Here is a 22,570-nt window from a genome sequence, read left to right as displayed (position 1 = left end):
TACTGTGTGTGTGTGTGTGTGTGTGTGTGTTACTGTGTGTGTTACTGTGTGTGTGTGTGTGTGTGTGTGTTTGTTACTGTGTGTGTTACTGTGTGTGTGTGTGTGTGTGTGTGTTACTGTGTGTGTGTGTGTGTGTTACTGTGTGTGTTACTGTGTGTGTTACTGTGTGTGTGTGTGTGTGTTACTGTGTGTGTGTGTGTGTGTGTGTGTGTGTGTGTGTGTTACTGTGTGTGTGTGTGTGTCTGTGTGTGTGTGTGTGTGTGTGTGTTACTGTGTGTGTGTGTGTGTGTGTGTGTGTGTGTTACTGTGTGTGTGTGTGTTACTGTGTGTGTGTGTGTGTGTGTGTTACTGTGTGTGTGTGTTACTGTGTGTGTGTGTGTTACTGTGTGTGTGTGTGTGTGTGTGTGTGTGTGTGTGTGTGTGTTACTGTGTGTGTGTGTGGTACTGTGTGTGTGTGTGTGTGTGTTACTGTGTGTGTGTGTGTGTTACTGTGTGTGTGTGTGTGTGTGTGTTACTGTGTGTGTGTGTGTGTGTGTGTGTGTGTGTTTGTTACTGTGTGTGTTACTGTGTGTGTGTGTGTGTGTGTGTTACTGTGTGTGTCTGTGTGTGTGTTACTGTGTGTGTGTGTGTGTGTGTGTGTCTGTGTGTATGTGTGTGTGTGTGTGTGTTACTGTGTGTGTGTGTGTGTGTGTGTTACTGTGTGTGTGTGTGTGTGTGTGTGTGTGTTACTGTGTGTGTCTGTGTGTGTGTTACTGTGTGTGTGTGTGTGTGTGTGTGTGTGTCTGTGTGTATGTGTGTGTGTGTGTGTGTTACTGTGTGTGTGTGTGTGTGTTACTGTGTGTGTGTGTGTGTGTGTGTGTTACTGTGTGTGTGTGTGTGTTACTGTGTGTGTGTGTGGGGGGGGGGGGGGGGGGGGGGTTTGTGTTATTTTTGTGTTATTTTTTTATTATTTACAGAAACTAAAGCTTGTTATAATCGACTCTTTTTAAACGTACATGTCACAGTTTGTTGTTGATTGTTAATAACTTTGTATGTTTTGAATGTTTCGTGCAGGAAACTAAAGATCTGTGACAGTTTGTAGCTGAAACTTGTTGTGTGTTAAACTGGTTCCCAGTAACCTGACGTTGTGTTGCTGCTGCTACATTAATCCAAACTGGGTCAACTTTAATATAGTGTTTGTAGTTAAAGTATCAGCAGTAAACGTACACATTAGACATCATAAATGACATATATGAAACATTATTCAGACTTCAAATGTGCGTGTTAGGAGGAAGAAGAAGGAACAGCTTATTCAACATCAACACAGACTGATAACTGTGGTCAAACTCCAGCAGAGCAGGTGGAAGCAACACATCTAAACACTGGATCCACCCGCCAATAACAACAGAAGAAGAAATAAGCGAGTCAGAGAAAAGTAATTTCACATGGTGTGCTCTAAAAGGAGAAAAGTAGACAGTGAGAACAGCTTTTAATCAAGAACAGACAGATTCTAACATGTTGATTCTTCCTACAGACAGTTTAAAACCAGTTTGTCTCATATGTTCTGAGACCTCAGTGACAAACAAAGCACAAATCATTGGAGCAAACACACCGATTCAAATCTGAACTGAAGGCACAGTAAACAATCTAAGAGCCCGATATGATCGATCCACTTTATTTAAAGATCGGATTTTATTAAAACAAGTCTCTAAAGACTCTCCAGCTGGTCCAGAATGCAGCTGCACGTGTTCTGACTAAAACTAGAAAAAGAGACCACATTTCTCCCATTTTAGCTTCGCTGCATTGGCTTCCTGTAAAATCTAGAATAGAATTTAAAATCCTTCTCCTAACTTACAAAGCCCTTAATGGTCAAACACCATCATATCTTGAAGAGCTCATAATACCGTATTATCCCACTAGAACACTGCGCTCCCAGTATGCAGGCTTACTGGTGGTTCCTACAGTCTTTAAAAGTAGAATGGGAGGCAGAGCCTTCAGCTATCAGGCTCCTCTTCTATGGAACCATCTTCCAGATTCAGTCCGGGGTGCAGACACCCTCTCTATGTTTAAGAGTAGGCTTAAAACTTTCCTTTTTGATAAAGCTTATAGTTAGGGCCGACCAGGCTCGCCTTGGATCAGCCCTTAGTTATGCTGCTATAGGCCTAGACTGCTGGGGGACTTCCCATGATGCACTGAGCTCCTCTCTCCTCCTCCTCCTCTCCATCTGTATGTATTCATGTAACATCAATGCATGTCACTAACTTTGCTTCTTCCCCGGAGTTTTTGTGCTTTCTCATCTCACAGGAAACTCCAGAGTGATGACAGTGTGGTCCAGCATGACACCTTCTCTGGCTATTATTGCTATTATTACCAGTCATATCTCTATTATTATTATTGTTATTATTGTTATTATTGTTGTTATTGTTGTTATTCTGCTTCTCTGTGTCTCCCTCTTTCTTTCTCTCACAACTCAACCAGTCAAGACAGATGTTGCCCACCTAGAGTCCGGTTCTGCTTCAGGTTTCTTCCCATAAAAAGGAGAGTTTTTCCTGCTGCTGTTTCATCCAGACCTGCTCTATGTGGAAAGTGCCCTGTGATGACGTTTGTTATGATTTGGCACTATATACATAAAATTGAATTGAATTGAAAAAAAAAGGTTCTCTGTTATGTTTTATTTTTAAATGCAGCCTTTATTTTGCTTGAAATGAGAAAAGAACATTTATTTACTATGAGAGTATTTCTATCATCTGTATATAATAGCATGTTAGTGTCTTTCATGTTGTTGGTGTATATACTCATTCACACCTCACATCAACTGGATTAATGTTTCTATTGGATGTTTCTATTAGTTGAAGTAGCGGCTGCAAGCCAAGCAATCGGCCTTGGCATGTTTTGAACAGGCACTGCACTGGTTACAGGTAGAAATGGGGGAAATGTACAGTAGAAATAAGAATTTCTGGATGAATTTTGGGGACAAACTGACGATGATCCAACACATGAACCTTAAAACAGATCGCTGCTCAGAAACAGGAGTGCTACCAGCTCAGATACCTCCTGATGCTACAATCTTTAATAAAAGAGATGCATTTATAGTTCAAACTGACAGTAAAAAGTGATGATCAGTGATGGTTAATCAGGTCACAGGAGGAATGCTTGTTATACTATCAGCAAGACAGCAGATAAATGCCGTGCCTCAGCACCATAAAGGCCTGGATGAGCACAAATTTCCTCCAGTTAAACAGCAGTAAACTCAAGCTCTCCTTATTGGCATTCCACAGCAGATTCATTCATCCCCCATACCTCACCTCACCTTTGATGGCCAGCACATCCCCTTTTCCTCTTCAGTCACTGATCAGGGTGTTAGGTTTGACCCTCGGCTGACTTTTGATGACCATAAAAGACATCTATACAAAACCTCTGTCTACAATCTTAAAGACATATATAAGCTTGGCCCTCTAACCCTGTCAGATGCAGAGAAACTTGTCTATGGCTTTACTCCTCCAGACTAGACTGCTCCTCTACCAACAGCTCCGGCTTTTAACACTACAAACTGGTTTGAAGTTCTCAGCTCCTCTGCATCTTTGTCACCTTCACCACTATCAATATCAGACAAGATTGTTGTCATTGGAGACTCCATTGTGTGAAACCTGGACACCGTGATTGACCACAAACTTATTAATGATATTTTGAAGTACACAGTTTCCCCGGAGCGAGTTACTGATTTTGCATTATCACAGACCACTCTGCTACTGTTATTATTCTAGCTGGTGCAAACAGAGATCAGGAAGCTTTTAAGAAAGATTTTATTTCACTACACAGCAAGATCCAGACTGAAGAGCAGCAGGGTGGTAGATACGTCCGTTAGAGACTGAGGAGCAGCAGGGTGGTAGATACGTCCGTTAGACACTGAGGAGCAGCAAGGTGGTAGATACGTCCGTTAGACACTGAGGAGCAGCAGGGTGGTAGATACGTCCTTTAGAGACTGAGGAGCAGCAGGGTGGTAGATACGTCCGTTAGAGACTGAAGAGCAGCAGGGTGGTAGATACGTCCGTTAGAGACTGAAGAGCGGCAGGGTGGTAGATACGTCCTTTAGACACTGAGGAGCAGCAGGGTGGTAGATACGTCCGTTAGAGACTGAAGAGCAGCAGGGTGGTAGATACGTCCGTTAGACACTGAAGAGCGGCAGGGTGGTAGATACGTCCGTTAGACACTGAAGAGCGGCAGGGTGGTAGATACGTCCGTTAGACACTGAGGAGCAGCAGGGTGGTAGATACGTCCATTAGACACTGAAGAGCGGCAGGGTGGTAGATACGTCCGTTAGACACTGAGGAGCAGCAGGGTGGTAGATACGTCCATTAGACACTGAAGAGCGGCAGGGTGGTAGATACGTCCGTTAGACACTGAAGAGCGGCAGGGTGGTAGATACGTCCATTAGACACTGAAGAGCAGCAGGGTGGTAGATACGTCCGTTAGAGACTGAGGAGCAGCAGGGTGGTAGATACGTCCATTAGACACTGAAGAGCAGCAGGGTGGTAGATACGTCCATTAGACACTGAGGAGCAGCAGGGTGGTAGATACGTCCTTTAGACACTGAGGAGCAGCAGGGTGGTAGATACGTCCTTTAGACACTGAAGAGCGGCAGGGTGGTAGATACGTCCTTTAGACACTGAAGGGCAGCAGGGTGGTAGATACGTCCTTTAGACACTGAGGAGCAGCAGGGTGGTAGATACGTCCTTTAGACACTGAGGAGCAGCAGGGTGGTAGATACGTCCTTTAGACACTGAAGGGCAGCAGGGTGGTAGATACGTCCTTTAGACACTGAGGAGCAGCAGGGTGGTAGATACGTCCGTTAGACACTGAGGAGCAGCAGGGTGGTAGATACGTCCGTTAGAGACTGAAGGGCAGCAGGGTGGTAGATACGTCCGTTAGACACTGAAGAGCGGCAGGGTGGTAGATACGTCCGTTAGAGACTGAGGAGCAGCAGGGTGGTAGATACGTCCGTTAGACACTGAAGAGCAGCAGGGTGGTAGATACGTCCGTTAGAGACTGAAGAGCAGCAGGGTGGTAGATACGTCCTTTAGACACTGAGGAGCAGCAGGGTGGTAGATACGTCCGTTAGACACTGAAGAGCGGCAGGGTGGTAGATACGTCCATTAGACACTGAAGAGCGGCAGGGTGGTAGATACGTCCATTAGACACTGAGGAGCGGCAGGGTGGTAGATACGTCCGTTAGACACTGAAGAGCGGCAGGGTGGTAGATACGTCCGTTAGACACTGAAGGGCAGCAGGGTGGTAGATACGTCCGTTAGACACTGAAGGGCAGCAGGGTGGTAGATACGTCCGTTAGAGACTGAAGAGCGGCAGGGTGGTAGATACGTCCGTTAGACACTGAGGAGCAGCAGGGTGGTAGATACGTCCGTTAGACACTGAGGAGCAGCAGGGTGGTAGATACGTCCGTTAGACACTGAGGAGCAGCAGGGTGGTAGATACGTCCGTTAGACACTGAGGAGCAGCAGGGTGGTAGATACGTCCGTTAGACACTGAAGGGCAGCAGGGTGGTAGATACGTCCGTTAGACACTGAGGAGCAGCAGGGTGGTAGATACGTCCTTTAGACACTGAGGAGCAGCAGGGTGGTAGATACGTCCTTTAGACACTGAGGAGCAGCAGGGTGGTAGATACGTCCGTTAGACACTGAAGAGCAGCAGGGTGGTAGATACGTCCGTTAGACACTGAAGAGCAGCAGGGTGGTAGATACGTCCGTTAGACACTGAAGAGCAGCAGGGTGGTAGATACGTCCGTTAGACACTGAAGGGCAGCAGGGTGGTAGATACGTCCGTTAGACACTGAGGAGCAGCAGGGTGGTAGATACGTCCTTTAGACACTGAGGAGCAGCAGGGTGGTAGATACGTCCGTTAGACACTGAGGAGCAGCAGGGTGGTAGATACGTCCTTTAGACACTGAGGAGCAGCAGGGTGGTAGATACGTCCGTTAGACACTGAAGAGCAGCAGGGTGGTAGATACGTCCGTTAGACACTGAATCAGGGGGCAAACTATTACAGCTTCAAATTTAAACATTTAAAGGTTTTAATATCCTGAATATAACTTCCGTGCAAAGTCATGATGTTACACACTCCAGTACAGTAGGTGGCGGCAAAAACCTTTAACCTTGGTTTCTAGAATGCCAGTAAAACCAAAGAAGAAGAAGAAGTTATTGAAGAAGAAGATGCTCCTGATCACACTGGTTGAAATAAGACACTTTTTCTATTAGGAAAAGTAAATTCACAATCATGTGCACATTGTAATATAACTGAAAATACTGAACACATATGAATGCACTGTGTCAAATATAATGAAGAAAGAGTTATAGGTTACAACAAAGGGTGAGAGAGACCAAACAGAGACAGGATTTGGAAGGTATACCAGGAACTAGTGGTGATAATAAGGTGAAAGGTGGTAGTATTCTTAGTAAACACTGGATTGTTTAACACAATATAGTAAGCTATAGGTTATAGATAGATTTTATAGATTTTCTTTTCTTTTTCATTTATTTTGTTTTATTCTTTTTTTGAATAAGCTATTGTAAACAGGATCCCGTTCTACATACTCCGCTACGGTAGGTGGCGGTATGCACCTATAAATTAGTGTTGCAACCCGCCAATAAATGCGAAGAAGAAGAAGAAGAAGAAGAAGAAGAAGAAGAAGAAGAAGAAGAAGAAGAAGAAGAAGAAGAAGAAGAAGAAGAAGGAGGAGCCGCTGCTGTTTTTGTGGAAGTGATCAGCTGACTGAGCTGAAGCTAAGCTAAAGCTAACAGAGACATGGCGTTCATCACAGCCAACTGGAACCCGCTGGGAGAAGCTTTCTACCGGTCAGTTTCTCGAAGTTTCACCGGTCAGACCGCCGTTAGCCTCCGCAGCTACCGTTAGCCTGCAGCTAGCCACGGCCCGTGGCTGTAACCTGCTAACTGTTAGCTGCTAGCTGTTAAGTCTGCTGGTCATGTGACTCATGCCACAGTTAGCCTCACGCTAGCTTTTCATATTATTATGTGACTGTCATTAGCTGTTAGCTGATAGATTTCATTCATTAACATCACGCAGCCAGGTGTGGTCTCTGCATCACGTCACAGACAGAACAGGTGAGGGCAGGTACGTTACATTCAGGACGAAATGACCAGAAGAGTCCAGCCAATCAGAAGCAGAGGTCAGTCAGGTGAGCAGGTGTTCTGCCTCTCAGAGAGAAACACAGAAGCGTTAAATGACTGAAGTTAAACGGAGTCTGGTGGAAACACAACAAACATCAAGTTTCAACTAGCTGAAAGGAACATATGGATTATAATAACTGTCAGTGTGTTTATTTATACATATGATATATATATATATATATATATATATATATATATATGTGTGTGTGTGTAATAATGTATACATGTGTGTGTGCAGTAAAACAGAGCTGTATGAGATGTGTTGGAGTCTGAGGGATGGACTCAGAGACTGTCTGGTGGCTGCTGCTCCGTATGGAGGACCGATAGGTAACTAACACACACACACACACACACACACACACACACACACATAATCTACATTATTAATTGACTCAAACAGGAAGTCTCTGTGAGATCAGGAGATCTGAGTACAACAACATTTACTGGGAATCCACAGAGGAAACCAGACATGAGAAGCATGTTCTCTCAATTCAGTCCACGTCGTTTGCGACCTGTGCTCAGCGTCGCTGTCAGCAGATCCTGAGAGGACTGTAGTGACACCTGCAGCTCACAGGCGGACTGTGAGCTGATCAATTAATATGGATACTGATCATAGACAATCAATACACACCAGAAGCAGATTTGGAGCATCGAGTCAGTGTGTGTTGATACATTTAATAAAATGAAAGCATGTCAGTTCGGTGACACTGTGTGGATTGGCCGTTACACCGTGTCCACACAAAAAGCAGCACGATCAGCTGCAGCATTTAAAAGTGACAGACAACAGAAGGGATGAAATATAAATAAAGAACATACAGTTCTGCTTTAAAGAGGAAACATCCTGCTTTTCTTATGAGCTGTGATGAAGATCAGTGAGACACTTTGGAAGCTTTTAGGTGAAGTGAGAAGCTGCTCCTCGCTGTTCAGCCAGAGTCCAGAGTATTTATAACATTCACCATTGAAGGGTCTGAATACGAGCAGCAGGCTGATGCTCTGAAGTGACAGAGAGAAAAGCACTTTTAGTTTTACCATAATTTAAAAACCAAGGTAATGTTTGATGAGAGAAAGCAGACTGTAGTTCAGTGGCCGGATTAAGAGAAGATAAAACTGTTATCTGCACAGGCAGAGATGATACATGGCGATCAGAAGAGGAATAGACCCCTGAGATACACCTGTACTAACCATAAGATAATTCTACCTGAGGGCGGCTGTGGCTCACGAGGTAGAGCGGGTCGTCCACTAATCGGAAGATCGGCGGTTCGATTCCCGGCTCCTCCAGTCCGCATGTCGATGTGTCCTTGGGCAAGACACTTGACCCCAAATTGTTCCTGATGGCTGAACCATCAGTGTGTGAATGTGTGTGAATGGTTAGCTTCCTCTGATGGGCAGGTTGGGACCTTGCATGGTAGCTCCTGTTCGTTCAGCGTGTGAATGTGTGTGAATGTGATTCGTAGTGTAAAAAGCGCTTTGAGTGGTCGGAAGACTAGAACGCTATACAAGTACAGTCCATTTACCATCTACCTGTCTGTCTCTATCTGTCTCCCTCTCAGCTCTCCTCAGAGAACCTCTCAGACGTTCTCCAAGTTCTCGTCCTCAGTTGGAGATTTATTCTGCGTCTGGAGTTGCCATCGCCAGCTTCCCGGTAAACGCACACCTATCCTGAAGATCAGCCAATCAGTCTGATCGATCTGCCAGTTCACCTGACCTGTCTCTCTCTCTCTGTCAGTGGAAAAGTGGTCCAGTGGTGCAGTTGGGTTGGACGGTCAGCGACGAGCTTCTGTGTATTCAGGAAGACGGTTCAGTTCTGATCTACGACCTGTTCGGATCCTTTAAGAGACACTTCAGCATGGGACAGGTAGCCTGCTGACTCACCTGTCTGACCTGCTAACTCACCTGTATGACCTGTTAACTCACCTGTATGACCTGCTAACTAACCTGTCTGACCTGCTAACTCACCTGTATGACCTGTTAACTAACCTGTCTGACCTGTTAACTCACCTGTATGACCTGTTAACTCACCTGTATGACCTGTTAACTCACCTGTATGACCTGTTAACTCACCTGTTAACTCACCTGTATGATCTGTTAACTCACCTGTATGATCTGTTAACTCACCTGTCTGACCTGTTAACTCACCTGTATGACCTGTTAACTCACCTGTATGACCTGTTAACTCACCTGTTAACTCACCTGTATGACCTGCCAACTCACCTGTATGACCTGTTAACTCACCTGTATGACCTGCTAACTCACCTGTTAACTCACCTGTATGACCTGCTAACTCACCTGTATGACCTGCTAACTCACCTGTTAACTCACCTGTATGACCTGTTAACTCACCTGTCTGACCTGCTAACTCTCCTGTCTGACCTACTAACTCACCTGCTAACTCACCTGTATGACCTGCCAACTCACCTGTTAACTCACCTGTCTGACCTGTTAACTCACCTGTATGACCTGCTAACTCACCTGCTAACTCACCTGTATGACCTGCTAACTCACCTGCTAACTCACCTGTATGACCTGTTAACTCACCTGTATGACCTGCTAACTCACCTGTATGACCTGTTAACTCACCTGTATGACCTGCTAACTCACCTGCTAACTCACCTGTATGACCTGCTAACTCACCTGCTAACTCACCTGTATGACCTGCTAACTCACCTGTATGACCTGCTAACTCACCTGTATGACCTGCTAACTCACCTGTATGACCTGCTAACTCACCTGTTAACTCACCTGTTAACTCACCTGTATGACCTGTTAACTCACCTGTATGACCTGTTAACTCACCTGTATGACCTGTTAACTCACCTGTATGACCCCTTCCAGGAAGTGGTCCAGACTCAGGTCTTGGAGGCCAAAGTGTTCCACTCTCCATATGGGACAGGGGTCGCCATAGTAACAGGCTCCTCCCGCTTCACCTTGGCAACCAACATTGATGACCTGAAGCTTAGGAGGTTACCCGAAGTCCCAGGTAACACCTGGCTCTATGTGTGCAGTGTGATGACTCCGCCCCCTCAGGTAACTCACTCAGGTGTGTTTTTCTGCCCTCAGGTCTGCAGGGGCCTCCGTCCTGCTGGGCCGTCCTGACCCAGGACCGCCAGACCAAAGTCCTGCTGGCTACCGGACCAGACCTCTACATCCTGGACAACACGTCCTGCACCGCTGTGGTGAGACAGGCTGAGAGTGAGACAGGCTGAGAGTGAGACAGGCAGGGAGAGTGAGACAGGCAGGGAGAGAGACAGGCTGAGAGTGAGACAGGCAGGGAGAGAGACAGACTGAGAGTGAGACAGGCAGGGAGAGAGACAGGCTGAGAGTGAGACAGGCTGAGAGTGAGACAGGCAGGGAGAGAGACAGGCTGAGAGTGAGACAGGCTGAGAGTGAGACAGGCTGAGAGTGAGACAGGCTGAGAGTGAGACAGGCAGGGAGAGAGACAGGCTGAGAGTGAGACAGGCTGAGAGTGAGACAGGCTGAGAGTGAGACAGGCTGAGAGTGAGACAGGCAGGGAGAGAGACAGGCTGAGAGTGAGACAGGCTGAGAGTGAGACAGGCAGGGAGAGAGACAGGCTGAGAGTGAGACAGGCTGAGAGTGAGACAGGCTGAGAGTGAGACAGGCAGGGAGAGAGACAGGCTGAGAGTGAGACAGGCAGGGAGAGAGACAGGCAGGGAGAGAGATAGACTGAGAGTGAGACAGGCAGGGAGAGAGACAGGCTGAGAGTGAGACAGGCAGGGAGAGAGACAGGCTGAGAGTGAGACAGGCAGGGAGAGTGAGACAGGCTGAGAGTGAGACAGGCAGGGAGAGAGACAGGCTGAGAGTGAGACAGGCTGAGAGTGAGACAGGCTGAGAGTGAGACAGGCAGGGAGTGAGACAGGCAGAGGAGTGAGACAGGCTGAGAGTGAGACAGGCTGAGAGAGAGACAGGCAGGGAGTGAGACAGGCTGAGAGTGAGACAGGCAGAGGAGTGAGACAGGCTGAGAGAGAGACAGGCAGGGAGTGAGACAGGCAGAGGAGTGAGACAGGCTGAGAGTGAGACAGGCAGGGAGAGAGAAAGAAAAGAAATGGAGCCGCCATGACACTTGGCGACCTGCGACAGTTTAAGCTTCTCTGCGACGAGAGTGTTGAGAAGGAGACTCTCACAAACCCCCCGCCCCCCCACCGCCAGCGCTCTGGGGCCCTGAGCATCATGGGAGAACAGTTTTCCCATGATGCTCAGGGAACAGCTGGACCAACGGCAGCCTAAGAGGCCGTGTCGCTTTCATCCATTTATCCAAGGGGCTCGGGAGGGTGCGCTTCTGCCACACCTGCCGTTGCTAAGCAACCGTCGCGCCGCAGTGATGGTCTGTTGATTTGGCCTTTTCATGTAGAAAAGTTGTGGTGATGTGGCGTAAACCTCTGACGACACTTCTATAACTGAACTAATATAAGTCAAAACAAACATTAACGGGTTTCCAGCAGCTTTACTGCTCGATCTGTCTGTGGTGCGTAATGAACCCGTCTGTCCTCAGTGTCCTCCAGGTCTCGGTCCTCAGGCCGGCAGTATCGTCCACATGTGTGTATCCTTCAGCTATAAATACCTGGCTCTCTTCACTGACACCGGACACCTGTGGACAGGCCCCTCCCACCTCCAGGTGAGCAGCCCCGCTGTCCAATAAGCTTTCTGATGTCTTACCTGAGGGGTGTGGCCTGTGTGGATGATTGACAGGTGATTGTGTGTCTGCAGGACAAACTGAGTGAGGTTGACACCAAGGTGAGGACGCCTCCCAAACAGATGGTTTGGTAAGTTTACCTGTCTGACTTCTGGACGTGTCTCTGTGTTTACCTGTAGTTCTCTACCTGTCCGAACGTTTACCTGTCGTACCCTCTGTTCCTGTCCAGGTGTCGAAGACCGAAGTCCCAGCAGCCGTCTGTGGTGTTGATGTGGGACAGACTCCTCCTGGTGGCCGGAGTCTGTAGTGACACCATCCAGTATCCTTTAAACCACTTCACACCTGTCCTGCTGCTCGTTAAGGTGCCGCAGGGGCCAATTAATATGTGAAGTGCTTGTAAAGGCGACGTCTGGTCTGTGGTCACGTGATGTTTGACCCTTGACCCCGGCTCAGGTTCCCGCTGGAGGATCAGTGTGTTTGTGTCGGCGAGCTGGACGGCGTTCGGATCATTAGCTCGTCCAATCAGGAGCTGCTGCAGGAGGTCCCTTTGGTCTGTCAGGACATCTTCAAGATCGCCTCCATGGCGCCCGGAGCTCTGCTGCTGGAGGCTCACCGCGAGTACGAGGTATACCTGTCCCTCTGACTCACACCTGTCTGACACGAGGGCTGCACGATATGAGCAAAATCTGCTGCGTACCATAACTTTGTTCATATGATGCAATAAATAAACTAACATTGAGTATCAGAGTCCTGCACCGGGTCGGGTCAACAGTTGTATTATGGGTAAATATAATGATATAAATTCACTAGTGAAATGAACTAAATGCAGGTGAGAACAAAAAAAAAGAAATGAAAATGATTTGCAGTATTTTTAACATCTAAATCAGCTGATTTTATCAGGTTTTTATAGTAAAGTAAAGTAAAGCCTGTCAGCACTCTGTTATAAGGTACACAAGGCATCATATTAGTATGCAGTCATTACCTGTGTGTGTGTGTGTGTGTGTGTGTGTGTGTGTGTGTGTGTGTGTGTGTGTGTGTGTGTGTGTGTGTGCGTGCGTGCGTGCGTGTGTGTGTGTGTGTGTGTGTGTGTGTGTGTGTGTGTGTGTGTGTGCGTGTGTGTGTGTGTGTGTGTGTGTGTGCGCGTGCAGAAGTGCAGTCAAAAGGCTGATGAGTACCTGAGGGAGATCAAGGAGCAAAGCATGCTGGGAGAAGCAGTCAGACAGTGTGTGGAGGCAGCAGGACACGAGTACGACTCCAACACCCAGAAATCCCTGCTGAGGGTGAGGACACATCTGTGTGTGTGTGTGTGTGTATATGTGTGTGTGTGTATATATATATATACACACACAGTATTCATGGTGTAATGTCGGGTGTTGTCCACCAGGCGGCGTCCTTTGGAAAGTGCTTCCTCACAGACTTCAGCCCGGACTCGTTCGTGTCGACCTGCAGAGAGTTGCGAGTGCTGAACGCCGTCAGAGACGCCAGCGTGGGTTTGCCGCTCACACACACACAGTATCCTACCCTGCTGCATTATGGGAACTGTAGGAGTCACTGAATTCAGGATGTAACAGACTGAATCACTGATCTGTGAATGGTTGTTAATGAGCAGTGGTTGTGATGTCATCAGCTCATACTTGACCGTTGACCAATTAGGTGTGAGATTAGTTTCAGTAGAAACACTGTAAATACACTGTTCACTCCGTTACAATGGTGACAACCTACTTGACCTCTGACCTCAGATTCAAACAGATGACTCTGCAGGTGTTGATCGACAGGTGAGTAAAGCTGTCTTTCTACACTAAAGTATACTAAAGTATACTAAAGTACACTAAAGTACACTAAAGTATACTAAAGTACACTAAAGTACACTAAAGTACACTAAAGTACACTAAAGTATACTAAAGTACACTAAAGTATACTAAAGTACACTAAAGTACACTAAAGTACACTAAAGTATACTAAAGTATACTAAAGTACACTAAAGTATACTAAAGTACACTAAAGTACACTAAAGTACACTAGAGTACACTAAAGTACACTAAAGTATACTAAAGTACACTAAAGTACACTAAAGTACACTTTAGTATACTTTAGTATACTTTAGTATACTAAAGTATACTAAAGTAAAGTACACTAAAGTACACTAAAGTACACTTTAGTATACTTTAGTATACTTTAGTATACTAAAGTATACTAAAGTACACTAAAGTATACTAAAGTACACTAAAGTACACTAAAGTATACTAAAGTACACTAAAGTACACTAGAGTATACTAAAGTACACTAAAGTATACTAAAGTACACTAAAGTACACTAAAGTATACTAAAGTACACTAAAGTACACTAGAGTACACTAAAGTACACTAAAGTATACTAAAGTACACTAAAGTACACTAAAGTACACTTTAGTATACTTTAGTATACTTTAGTACACTAAAGTACACTAAAGTATACTAAAGTACACTAAATGTTAGTGCTCTACAGCACACTAAAGCGCTCTCACATCCAGACTAGTAAATAGTGAACTTAGTGTTCTAAAATGGAACAACTAATTTTGTACTGATTTCACTTAAATAGTGTTAAAGTTGTATAAAAGCCCAACTTTAACTGTATGAAGTATACTTGACTGTGCTAAAATGGAACTTTAAGTATATTTAATATACTGCAAATGTATTAATTATTTTATGTTCACTGATGCTGGTCTTTAATGTACAGTACAACTGTTTACTACCAGTGTTCTTAAATATACTACATCATACTCATGTATATGAAATGTACTACTAATAGATTATGTGTACATTGACAATATATTGTCTTGTACTTTAAGTGTAACTTAATATTTCTAAAGTGTATTACAAGTGAGACTTAAAACTGTACTAATGTACTTAGATGTACAGTGGGTGCTGGGGCTTAGGCTGGAAGCTGGGAACAACCTGGGGCTGGGACTAAACCTGGGGCTGGGACTAAACCTGGGGCTGGGGCTAAAGCTGGGGACCTAGAGCTGGGGCTAAAGCTGGGGACTTGGGGCTGGGGCTAAAGCTGGTGCTGGGAACCTGGGGCTGGGACTAAACCTGGGGCTGGGACTAAAGCTGGGACTAAAGCTGGGGCTAAAGCTGGGGACTTGGGGCTGGGGCTAAAGCTGGGGACCTAGAGCTGGGGCTAAAGCTGGGGACCTAGAGCTGGGGCTAAAGCTGGGGACCTAGAGCTGGGGCTAAAGCTGGGGACCTAGAGCTGGGGCTAAAGCTGGTGCTGGGAACCTGGGGCTGGGACTAAACCTGGGGCTGGGACTAAAGCTGGGACTAAAGCTGGGGCTAAAGCTGGGGACCTAGAGCTGGGGCTAAAGCTGGGGACTTGGGGCTGGGGCTAAAGCTGGTGCTGGGAACCTGGGGCTGGGACTAAACCTGGGGCTGGGACTAAAGCTGGGACTAAAGCTGGGACTAAAGCTGGGACTAAAGCTGGGGCTAAAGCTGGGGCTAAAGCTGGGAATCTGGGACTGGGACTGGGGCTAAACCTGGGGCTGGGGCTAAAGCTTTGGACCTGGGGCTAAAGCTGGGGCTAAACCTGGGGCTGGGAACCTGGAGATGGGAACATGGGGCTGGGAACCTGGAGATCGGGCTAGGGCTGGGACTGGGGCTAAACCTGGGTCTGGGAACATGGGGCTAGGGCTAAAGCCCAAGCAGCTGACTTCCTGTCACTTCTGTCCTCATTTGACCTCAGACAGGTCTCCACCCCTCCCACACACCTCTGTGACCCCTCCCCTACATCTGTCTGACCACTTCTTTATTCAATGATCACATTACCAGAACATCCTCACATTCCTCCACAAATGGTCTCCTTAAGCCACAACATCCGGTCCCTCACACCAACTCCAACTTTCCAGAGGTGGTCTGGACTGCATATTATTCTTACAATATATTTTATATACAGACAACGATCGGGAGCGGCAACGGTTGCTATCATCCACCAGCTGTTGCAAGACGAGAGAAGATCTTCCAAAAGGCGTAGACTTTTTTTTGGTTTTGTTCTAAATCTTATTACCCAAAATACAAAAAAACATTTCATGGGTATAGACCACATCACTCCTTGCACAGTACAAGAGGAGATGAGCTATTGAAAAGATCCATTTTTAAAGATTACTTGTAATCTACTACTGCAATTCAAAAAGGTTTCTCTTCTAGATCCAGTATTCACATGAAATATCCTGGGCTGGATTGTCATTTGCTAAATTTCACATGTAAATGGCAACACAATGGCAACAGTAACACTGCAAGTATTACTGAAAGACAACATCTCTGGAGATATGAAGGAAACACAAAGGGACTGTCAAACTTGTACTCTAATAGTAGAACATTGGTAGTACACTCTAAAGTCTCCCTATAACATGTTTGTAGTAGTTTTCAAGTACACTTTAAGCGTATTGGAAAAGTTTAAGCAGTACATAAATATATTAACGTGAATCTACTTGAAAGTATATTATTTTTCACTTGGGTTACCTCCCTGTCTCTGTGTACCTGTCTGTCTCTCACCTGTCTCTCTCTCTCGGTGTGCAGGTTGGTGTATCGACAGTTTTATCCGTTAGCGATAGAAATCTGTCGTTACCTTAAGATTCCAGATTATCAGGGAGTCAGCAGAGTTCTCAAACACTGGGCTTCATGCAAGGTATATGGTCCCTCACCTGACTCCTCCCACTGCTCACCTGACTCCTCCCACTGTTCACCTGACCCCTCCCATTGCTCACCTGACTCCTCCCACTGCTCACCTGTCTCCTCCCACTGCTCACCTGACTCCTCCCACTGCTCACCTGACTCCTCCCACTGCTCACCTGACTCCTCCCATTGCTCACCTGACTCCTCTTCCTCCTCCCTCCACCCGCCAGGTGCAGCAGAAGGACCTATCAGATGAGGCCATAGCCAGAGCGGTGTGTCTGAAGGTGGGAGACTCACCTGGTGTTTCCTATTCACACATCGCAGCCAAAGCTTATGAATGTGGACGCACCGAGCTCGCCATCAAGGTTACTCACAGTTATTCACTTTTCTGCTCTGATGCACTGGTAGACACTTTGATCACTCTGCTGAGTGCAGATATGGATCCGTATCAATAACTTTTATACTAATTATTGGTAATAATTTTCTATCAGCTGCTGGACTACGAGGCTCGCTCAGGTGAGCAGGTTCCTCTGCTGCTGAAGATGAAGAGGAGTCAGCTGGCTCTCAGTAAAGCCGTGGAGAGCGGAGACACTGACCTGGGTATGTATGTTAGCCCCGCCCACCACCATATTTAGCCCCGCCCCATCACCTATTAGCCCCGCCCATCATGATGATGACGATGTCACACTGCTGCACTGACGTGAAGAGGTCGAGTGATTGAGCTGATTTTCTGTTTACGTCACAAACACTGAACAGATACATACGCACCCGATCACACCTGTACGCACCCGATCACGCCTGTACACACCCGATCACACCTGTACACACCCGATCGTACCCGATCACACCTGTACACACCCGATCACACCTGTACACACCCGATCGCACCCGATCACACCTGTACGCACCGGATCACGCCTGTACACACCGGATCACACCTGTACACACCGGATCACGCCTGTATGCACCAGATCACGCCTGTACACACCCGATCGTACCCGATCACACCTGTACACACCCGATCACACCTGTGCGCACTCGATCGTACCTGATCACACCTGTACACACCCGATCACACCTGTACGCACCCGATCACACCCGATCACACCTGTACGCACCCGATCACACCTGTGCGCACTCGATCGTACCAGATCACACCTGTACGCACCCGATCACACCTGTGCGCACTCGATCGTACCAGATCACACCTGTACGCACCTGATCACACCTGTACGCACCCGATCACACCCGATCACACCTGTACGCACCCGATCGCACCCGATCACACCTGTACACACCCGATCACACCTGTACGCACCCTGAAAATGTCCCATCATGCTTTGCAAATAGCTGAAGATATTTTACCTGTGTGTGAGACAGTGTACACGGTGGTGAGTTACCTGAAGAATGAGATGAACAGAGGAGATTTCTTTATGACTCTGAGGAACCAGCCAGTCGCTCTCAGCCTCTACAGACAGGTAATCTTCATCACTACCCTCCTCATCATCACCGCCGTCTTCTTCATCACTACCCTCCTCATCATCACCGCCGTCTTCTTCATCACTACCCTCCTCATCATCATCGCCGTCCTCTTCATAACTGTCACTCTGTGTGTCTGTGTGTGTGTGTGTGTGTGTGTGTGCGTGTGTGTGTGCGTGTGCGTGTGTGTCTGTGTGTGTGCGTGTGTCTGTGTGTGCATGTGTGTGTGTGCATGTGTGTGCATGTGTGTGTGTGTCTGTGTGTCTGTGTGTGTGCGTGTGTGTCTGTGTGTGCATGTGTGTGTGTGCATGTGTGTGCATGTGTGTGTGTGTGTGTGTGTGTCTGCGTGCGTGCGTGCGTGCGTGTGTGTGTGTGTGTGTGTGTGTCTGTGTGTGTGCGTGTGTGTCTGTGTGTGTGCGTGTGTGTGTGCGTGCGTGCGTGTGTGTCTGTGTGTGTGCGTGTGTGTCTGTGTGTGTGCGTGTGTGTGTGTGCGTGCGTGCGTGCGTGTGTGTGTGTGTGTGTGTGTGTGTGTCTGTGTGTGTGCGTGTGTGTGTGCGTGCGTGCGTGTGTGTCTGTGTGTGTGCGTGTGTGTCTGTGTGTGTGCGTGTGTGTGCGTGCGTGCGTGCGTGCATGTTTGCGTGCGTGTTTGCGTGCGTGCGTGTGTGTGTGTGTGTGTGTCAGTTCTGTAAGCTGCAGGAACAGGAGACACTGAAGGATCTTTATAACCAGGACGACGACCACCAGGAGCTCGCTAACTACTACGTTACTGCCAGTTACAGAGAAAAGGTAACGAGTGAACTCACCTGTGTGATGGAAGTCAGTATTAGTAACAGCGAGTTAGAGGATGAAGGAACTAACCAGGTGTTTACCACCTGTCTGTCTGTCTGTCTGTCTGTAGAGGTTAGAGACCCGTCTGTCCCTCCTGCAGACCGCTGTGGACGAATACAACAAGGCCAAGAACGAGTTTGCTGCCAAGGTAACGCTCATGGATGTCAGCAGGTTGTTGGTTCATGTGGAGATGATAGATTAATAGTTTTTATACAAGGATCCTGAAGATCTCAGAATGAAATAAAAAGCTTTTAACTTAACTTGTGTGAAACACAGCTTGTGTATGAAGACAAACAAACTATCCACCTGATCACATGACTGCTCTCAGACAGGTAGTTAGTAGTTCAGCATGAGTACCAGACAGGTGCAGGAACGTCCTTTTTAAACTTTATTGTTTAAAAAATGTAAATGCAGCCATTTACCATTTATCTGCAGGCCACAGAAGAAGAGATGAAACTGCTGCGATTCCAAAGAAAACTGGACGACGAGAAAGGGGCGGGGCTCCTGGGACTGTCTCTACAGGTAGATAAAGGGGCGGGGCTCCTGGGACTGTCTCTACAGGTAGATAAAGGGGCGGGGCTCCTGGGACTGTCTCTACAGGTAGATACAGGGGCGGGGCTCCTGGGACTGTCTCTACAGGTAGATACAGGGGCGGGGCTACCGGGACTGTCTCTACAGGTAGATACAGGGACGGGGCTCCTGGTACTGTCTCTACAGGTAGATACAGGGGCGGGGCTACCGGGACTGTCTCTACAGGTAGATACAGGGGCGGGGCTCCTGGGACTGTCTCTACAGGTAGATACAGGGGCGGGGCTACCGGGACTGTCTCTACAGGTAGATACAGGGACGGGGCTCCTGGGACTGTCTCTACAGGTAGATACAGGGGCGGGGCTCCTGGGACTGTCTCTACAGGTAGATACAGGGGCGGGGCTCCTGGGACTGTCTCTACAGGTAGATACAGGGGTGGGGCTCCTGGGACTGTCTCTACAGGTAGATAAAGGGGCGGGGCTCCTGGGACTGTCTTTACAGGTAGATACAGGGGCGGGGCTCCTGGGACTGTCTTTACAGGTAGATACAGGGGCGGGGCTACCGGGACTGTCTCTACAGGTAGATTCAGGGGCGGGGCTCCTGGGACTGTCTCTACAGGTAGATACAGGGGCGGGGCTCCTGGTACTGTCTTTACAGGTAGATTCAGGGGCGGGGCTACCGGGACTGTCTCTACAGGTAGATTCAGGGGCGGGGCTCCTGGGACTGTCTCTACAGGTAGATTCAGGGGCGGGGCTCCTGGGACTGTCTTTACAGGTAGATACAGGGGCGGGGCTACCGGGACTGTCTCTACAGGTAGATAAAGGGGCGGGGCTCCTGGGACTGTCTCTACAGGTAGATAAAGGGGCGGGGCTCCTGGGACTGTCTTTACAGGTAGATAAAGGGGCGGGGCTCCTGGGACTGTCTCTACAGGTAGATAAAGGGGCGGGGCTCCTGGGACTGTCTCTACAGGTAGATAAAGGGGCGGGGCTCCTGGGACTGTCTCTACAGGTAGATACAGGGGCGGGGCTACCGGGACTGTCTCTACAGGTAGATACAGGGGCGGGGCTCCTGGGACTGTCTTTACAGGTAGATAAAGGGGCGGGGCTCCTGGGACTGTCTCTACAGGTAGATAAAGGGGCGGGGCTCCTGGGACTGTCTCTACAGGTAGATACAGGGGCGGGGCTCCTGGGACTGTCTTTACATAAAGGGGCTAATTTCTAAACATTGTTTTTCATTATTTTAATATGACTAAATAAAGAGTTCTTTCTTAATTTGAACAGGTAAGTAACCAATCAACAGCCAGGATGGATGTAGTAATCAGTCATGTCTTCCTTGTGATGTCACTACCTTGTGTTGCCAGGCAACCATGGAGGCTCTGCTGGCTCTAGGACTTCACAAACAGGCTGAACAACTTTACAGAGACTTCAGAGTCCCTGACAAAAGGTGAGACTGAGACGGTGATGTCACAGCTCTGTGTGCTGAGATTGGTTGATGTTTTCATTCATTTTAAAGGTTCTATATGTAGAAGTGTGACGCAGTTTACATGTATTAATTATTATTTATTACAATGACTGAGTGGGTCGTAATATAACTTGAAGAAGTGAGACCTTCCTTGACTTTCTGGTTTCCATGTGAAGGACCCTGGTGAAAATCCAAAGGATGTGACGTTTTTGCACACTTCCGAGTGCTTTGCCTCTCTCCCATTTATGTCAACAAACAACCAGCAAAACAACACAACTGACTGACTGGGAATTAGAGATGTTGTGTTGATACGTGGCACCAAACGATGTTAGAGATTAATGTAATCACGAGAAGTGTAAGTGAGGAAAAAGACGCGAGCGCAAGCAGCAGGATGTTGACTGCAGCTCACTTAATGGCCACCGGTGTCACTAATGAGAACAAGTAGAACCTTTCATATAGAAAATTCATTTGTATTAACTAAATGTACCTCGATTATACACCTGTCTCTACCTGTCTGTCTCTCCCTGCGTACCTGTGCAGATATTGGTGGCTGAAACTGAAGTCTCTGGCAGAGAAGGAGGAGTGGGAGGAGTTAGAGAAGTTCTCAAAGAGCAAGAAATCTCCTATTGGCTACCTGGTGAGAGGACGACCAGCCCCCAATAGTGTCGTTTACCTGGTCATTTTAAATGAAGATTGAACTACATTTCCCATGAGTCTTAGTGCTGTCTCTTCTTCAGGCATTTGTGGAAGTCTGCATGAAGAGTAACAACAAGTATGAAGCCAGGAAGTACGTTTCCAAGGTGACGCCTGAGCAGAAGGTCAAAGCTCACCTGGCCGTCAGGTAAGCTTCTCACCTGACACCTGGTCAGACAGGTGACAGCTGATCTCTCAGATAAACTCTTCTTCTCCTCTCAGTGACCTGGAGGGCGCGGCAGAGGCGGCGATCGAGCGCAAGAACGAATCAGAGATGGGGGCGGTCCTCTCCAGATGCTCCGCCTCCGACCGGCTGTTGATTGACAGGTTGAATCGAGCCAAAGCTTCCGCTGCCAAAAAGTGATCCTGTATTCTGAATGTTTGTACAGAGCCTGCCAAAAAGTGATCCACAGTTAACATAGCAACCAGTTTCTTCTTTTTGTGCTTTAATGTCAGAAGTAGCCCAGTATTTATTGATCTGTGGTAATAAATGATTGATTATTAATCACTCAGCTGCTCTGATGGAACACGTTTTCTTCTTCTCTGATTAAAAACTGTCCTGAAGTAACAAACCAATCAGAAGAAGCTTCACAGGTGATTGTGACATGTGACCTCACCTGTTCACTCAGTTTGACGTCTTTTATTAAATATTCTTTAGTTTGTTTGTCTCTTTGCACTAAATGAGTTTAATTTGTTGATAAATTTGATATTTTGTCATTCTGCTGCCTGAATAAAACATCTTGTTTGTGAGGCTGCTGAACGAAGCGTTTCCTCTCTCGGCTGCAGAGATCTGATCACCAGCTCGTTTTCTGGTTTACATCATTTTTCCCACTGTGACCAACACTTCCGTCAGACTGGAGCAGGTGAATGTGTTGATGTCTCATCACCTGACCTGTCTGGGCTGCTTCTGTCTGCATCTTTCAGTCAGTTCTTTAGTTTCTCCTTGTTTTTCTCTTCCTCACCTCTTCACCTCTCTTTGATTCCTTCATTCAGTCTGGAAATGTGAAGCAGAACTTTAACTCATCTGCTGTTGTTTCATGAGCTCCTTTGTTGTCTTTTGTCTGACATCATTATTTGATGTCGCACATGTCAGTTAACGTCAAACATCT

General features: G+C 47.3%; 1 protein-coding gene across 3 annotated transcripts; it reads left to right on the top strand.

The window, feature by feature from the left end:
- Window positions 1–6,691: 6,691 nt before the first annotated feature.
- vps16 (VPS16 core subunit of CORVET and HOPS complexes) lies at window positions 6,692–22,225 on the top strand. 3 transcript variants are annotated; one of them, XM_042404241.1, is made up of 25 exons: window positions 6,747–6,845; window positions 7,075–7,186; window positions 7,417–7,505; window positions 8,729–8,820; window positions 8,905–9,033; window positions 10,011–10,155; window positions 10,236–10,351; window positions 11,686–11,808; window positions 11,901–11,956; window positions 12,056–12,145; window positions 12,280–12,451; window positions 12,975–13,106; window positions 13,211–13,338; window positions 13,566–13,601; window positions 16,377–16,485; window positions 16,703–16,837; window positions 16,964–17,072; window positions 17,853–17,950; window positions 18,633–18,737; window positions 18,850–18,927; window positions 19,215–19,301; window positions 20,668–20,750; window positions 21,309–21,405; window positions 21,506–21,609; window positions 21,684–22,225. In XM_042404241.1, exons 3-25 carry the CDS (start codon window positions 7,436–7,438, stop codon window positions 21,823–21,825), a joined length of 2,436 nt encoding a protein of 811 aa, XP_042260175.1. In that variant the 5' UTR covers window positions 6,747–6,845; window positions 7,075–7,186; window positions 7,417–7,435; the 3' UTR covers window positions 21,826–22,225. The 3 variants fall into 3 exon arrangements, with proteins under 3 accessions (XP_042260174.1, XP_042260175.1, XP_042260176.1); XM_042404240.1 differs by lacking the exon at window positions 7,075–7,186 and having other exon boundaries at window positions 6,692–6,845; XM_042404242.1 differs by lacking the exons at window positions 6,747–6,845; window positions 7,075–7,186 and adding an exon at window positions 7,233–7,317.
- Window positions 22,226–22,570: the final 345 nt, after the last annotated feature.

The sequence above is a fragment of the Thunnus maccoyii genome, chromosome 24 (genome assembly GCF_910596095.1).
Source record: "Thunnus maccoyii chromosome 24, fThuMac1.1, whole genome shotgun sequence".
Classification (NCBI taxonomy): domain Eukaryota; kingdom Metazoa; phylum Chordata; class Actinopteri; order Scombriformes; family Scombridae; genus Thunnus; species Thunnus maccoyii.
This window is presented reverse-complemented; position numbering and strand designations above follow the sequence as displayed.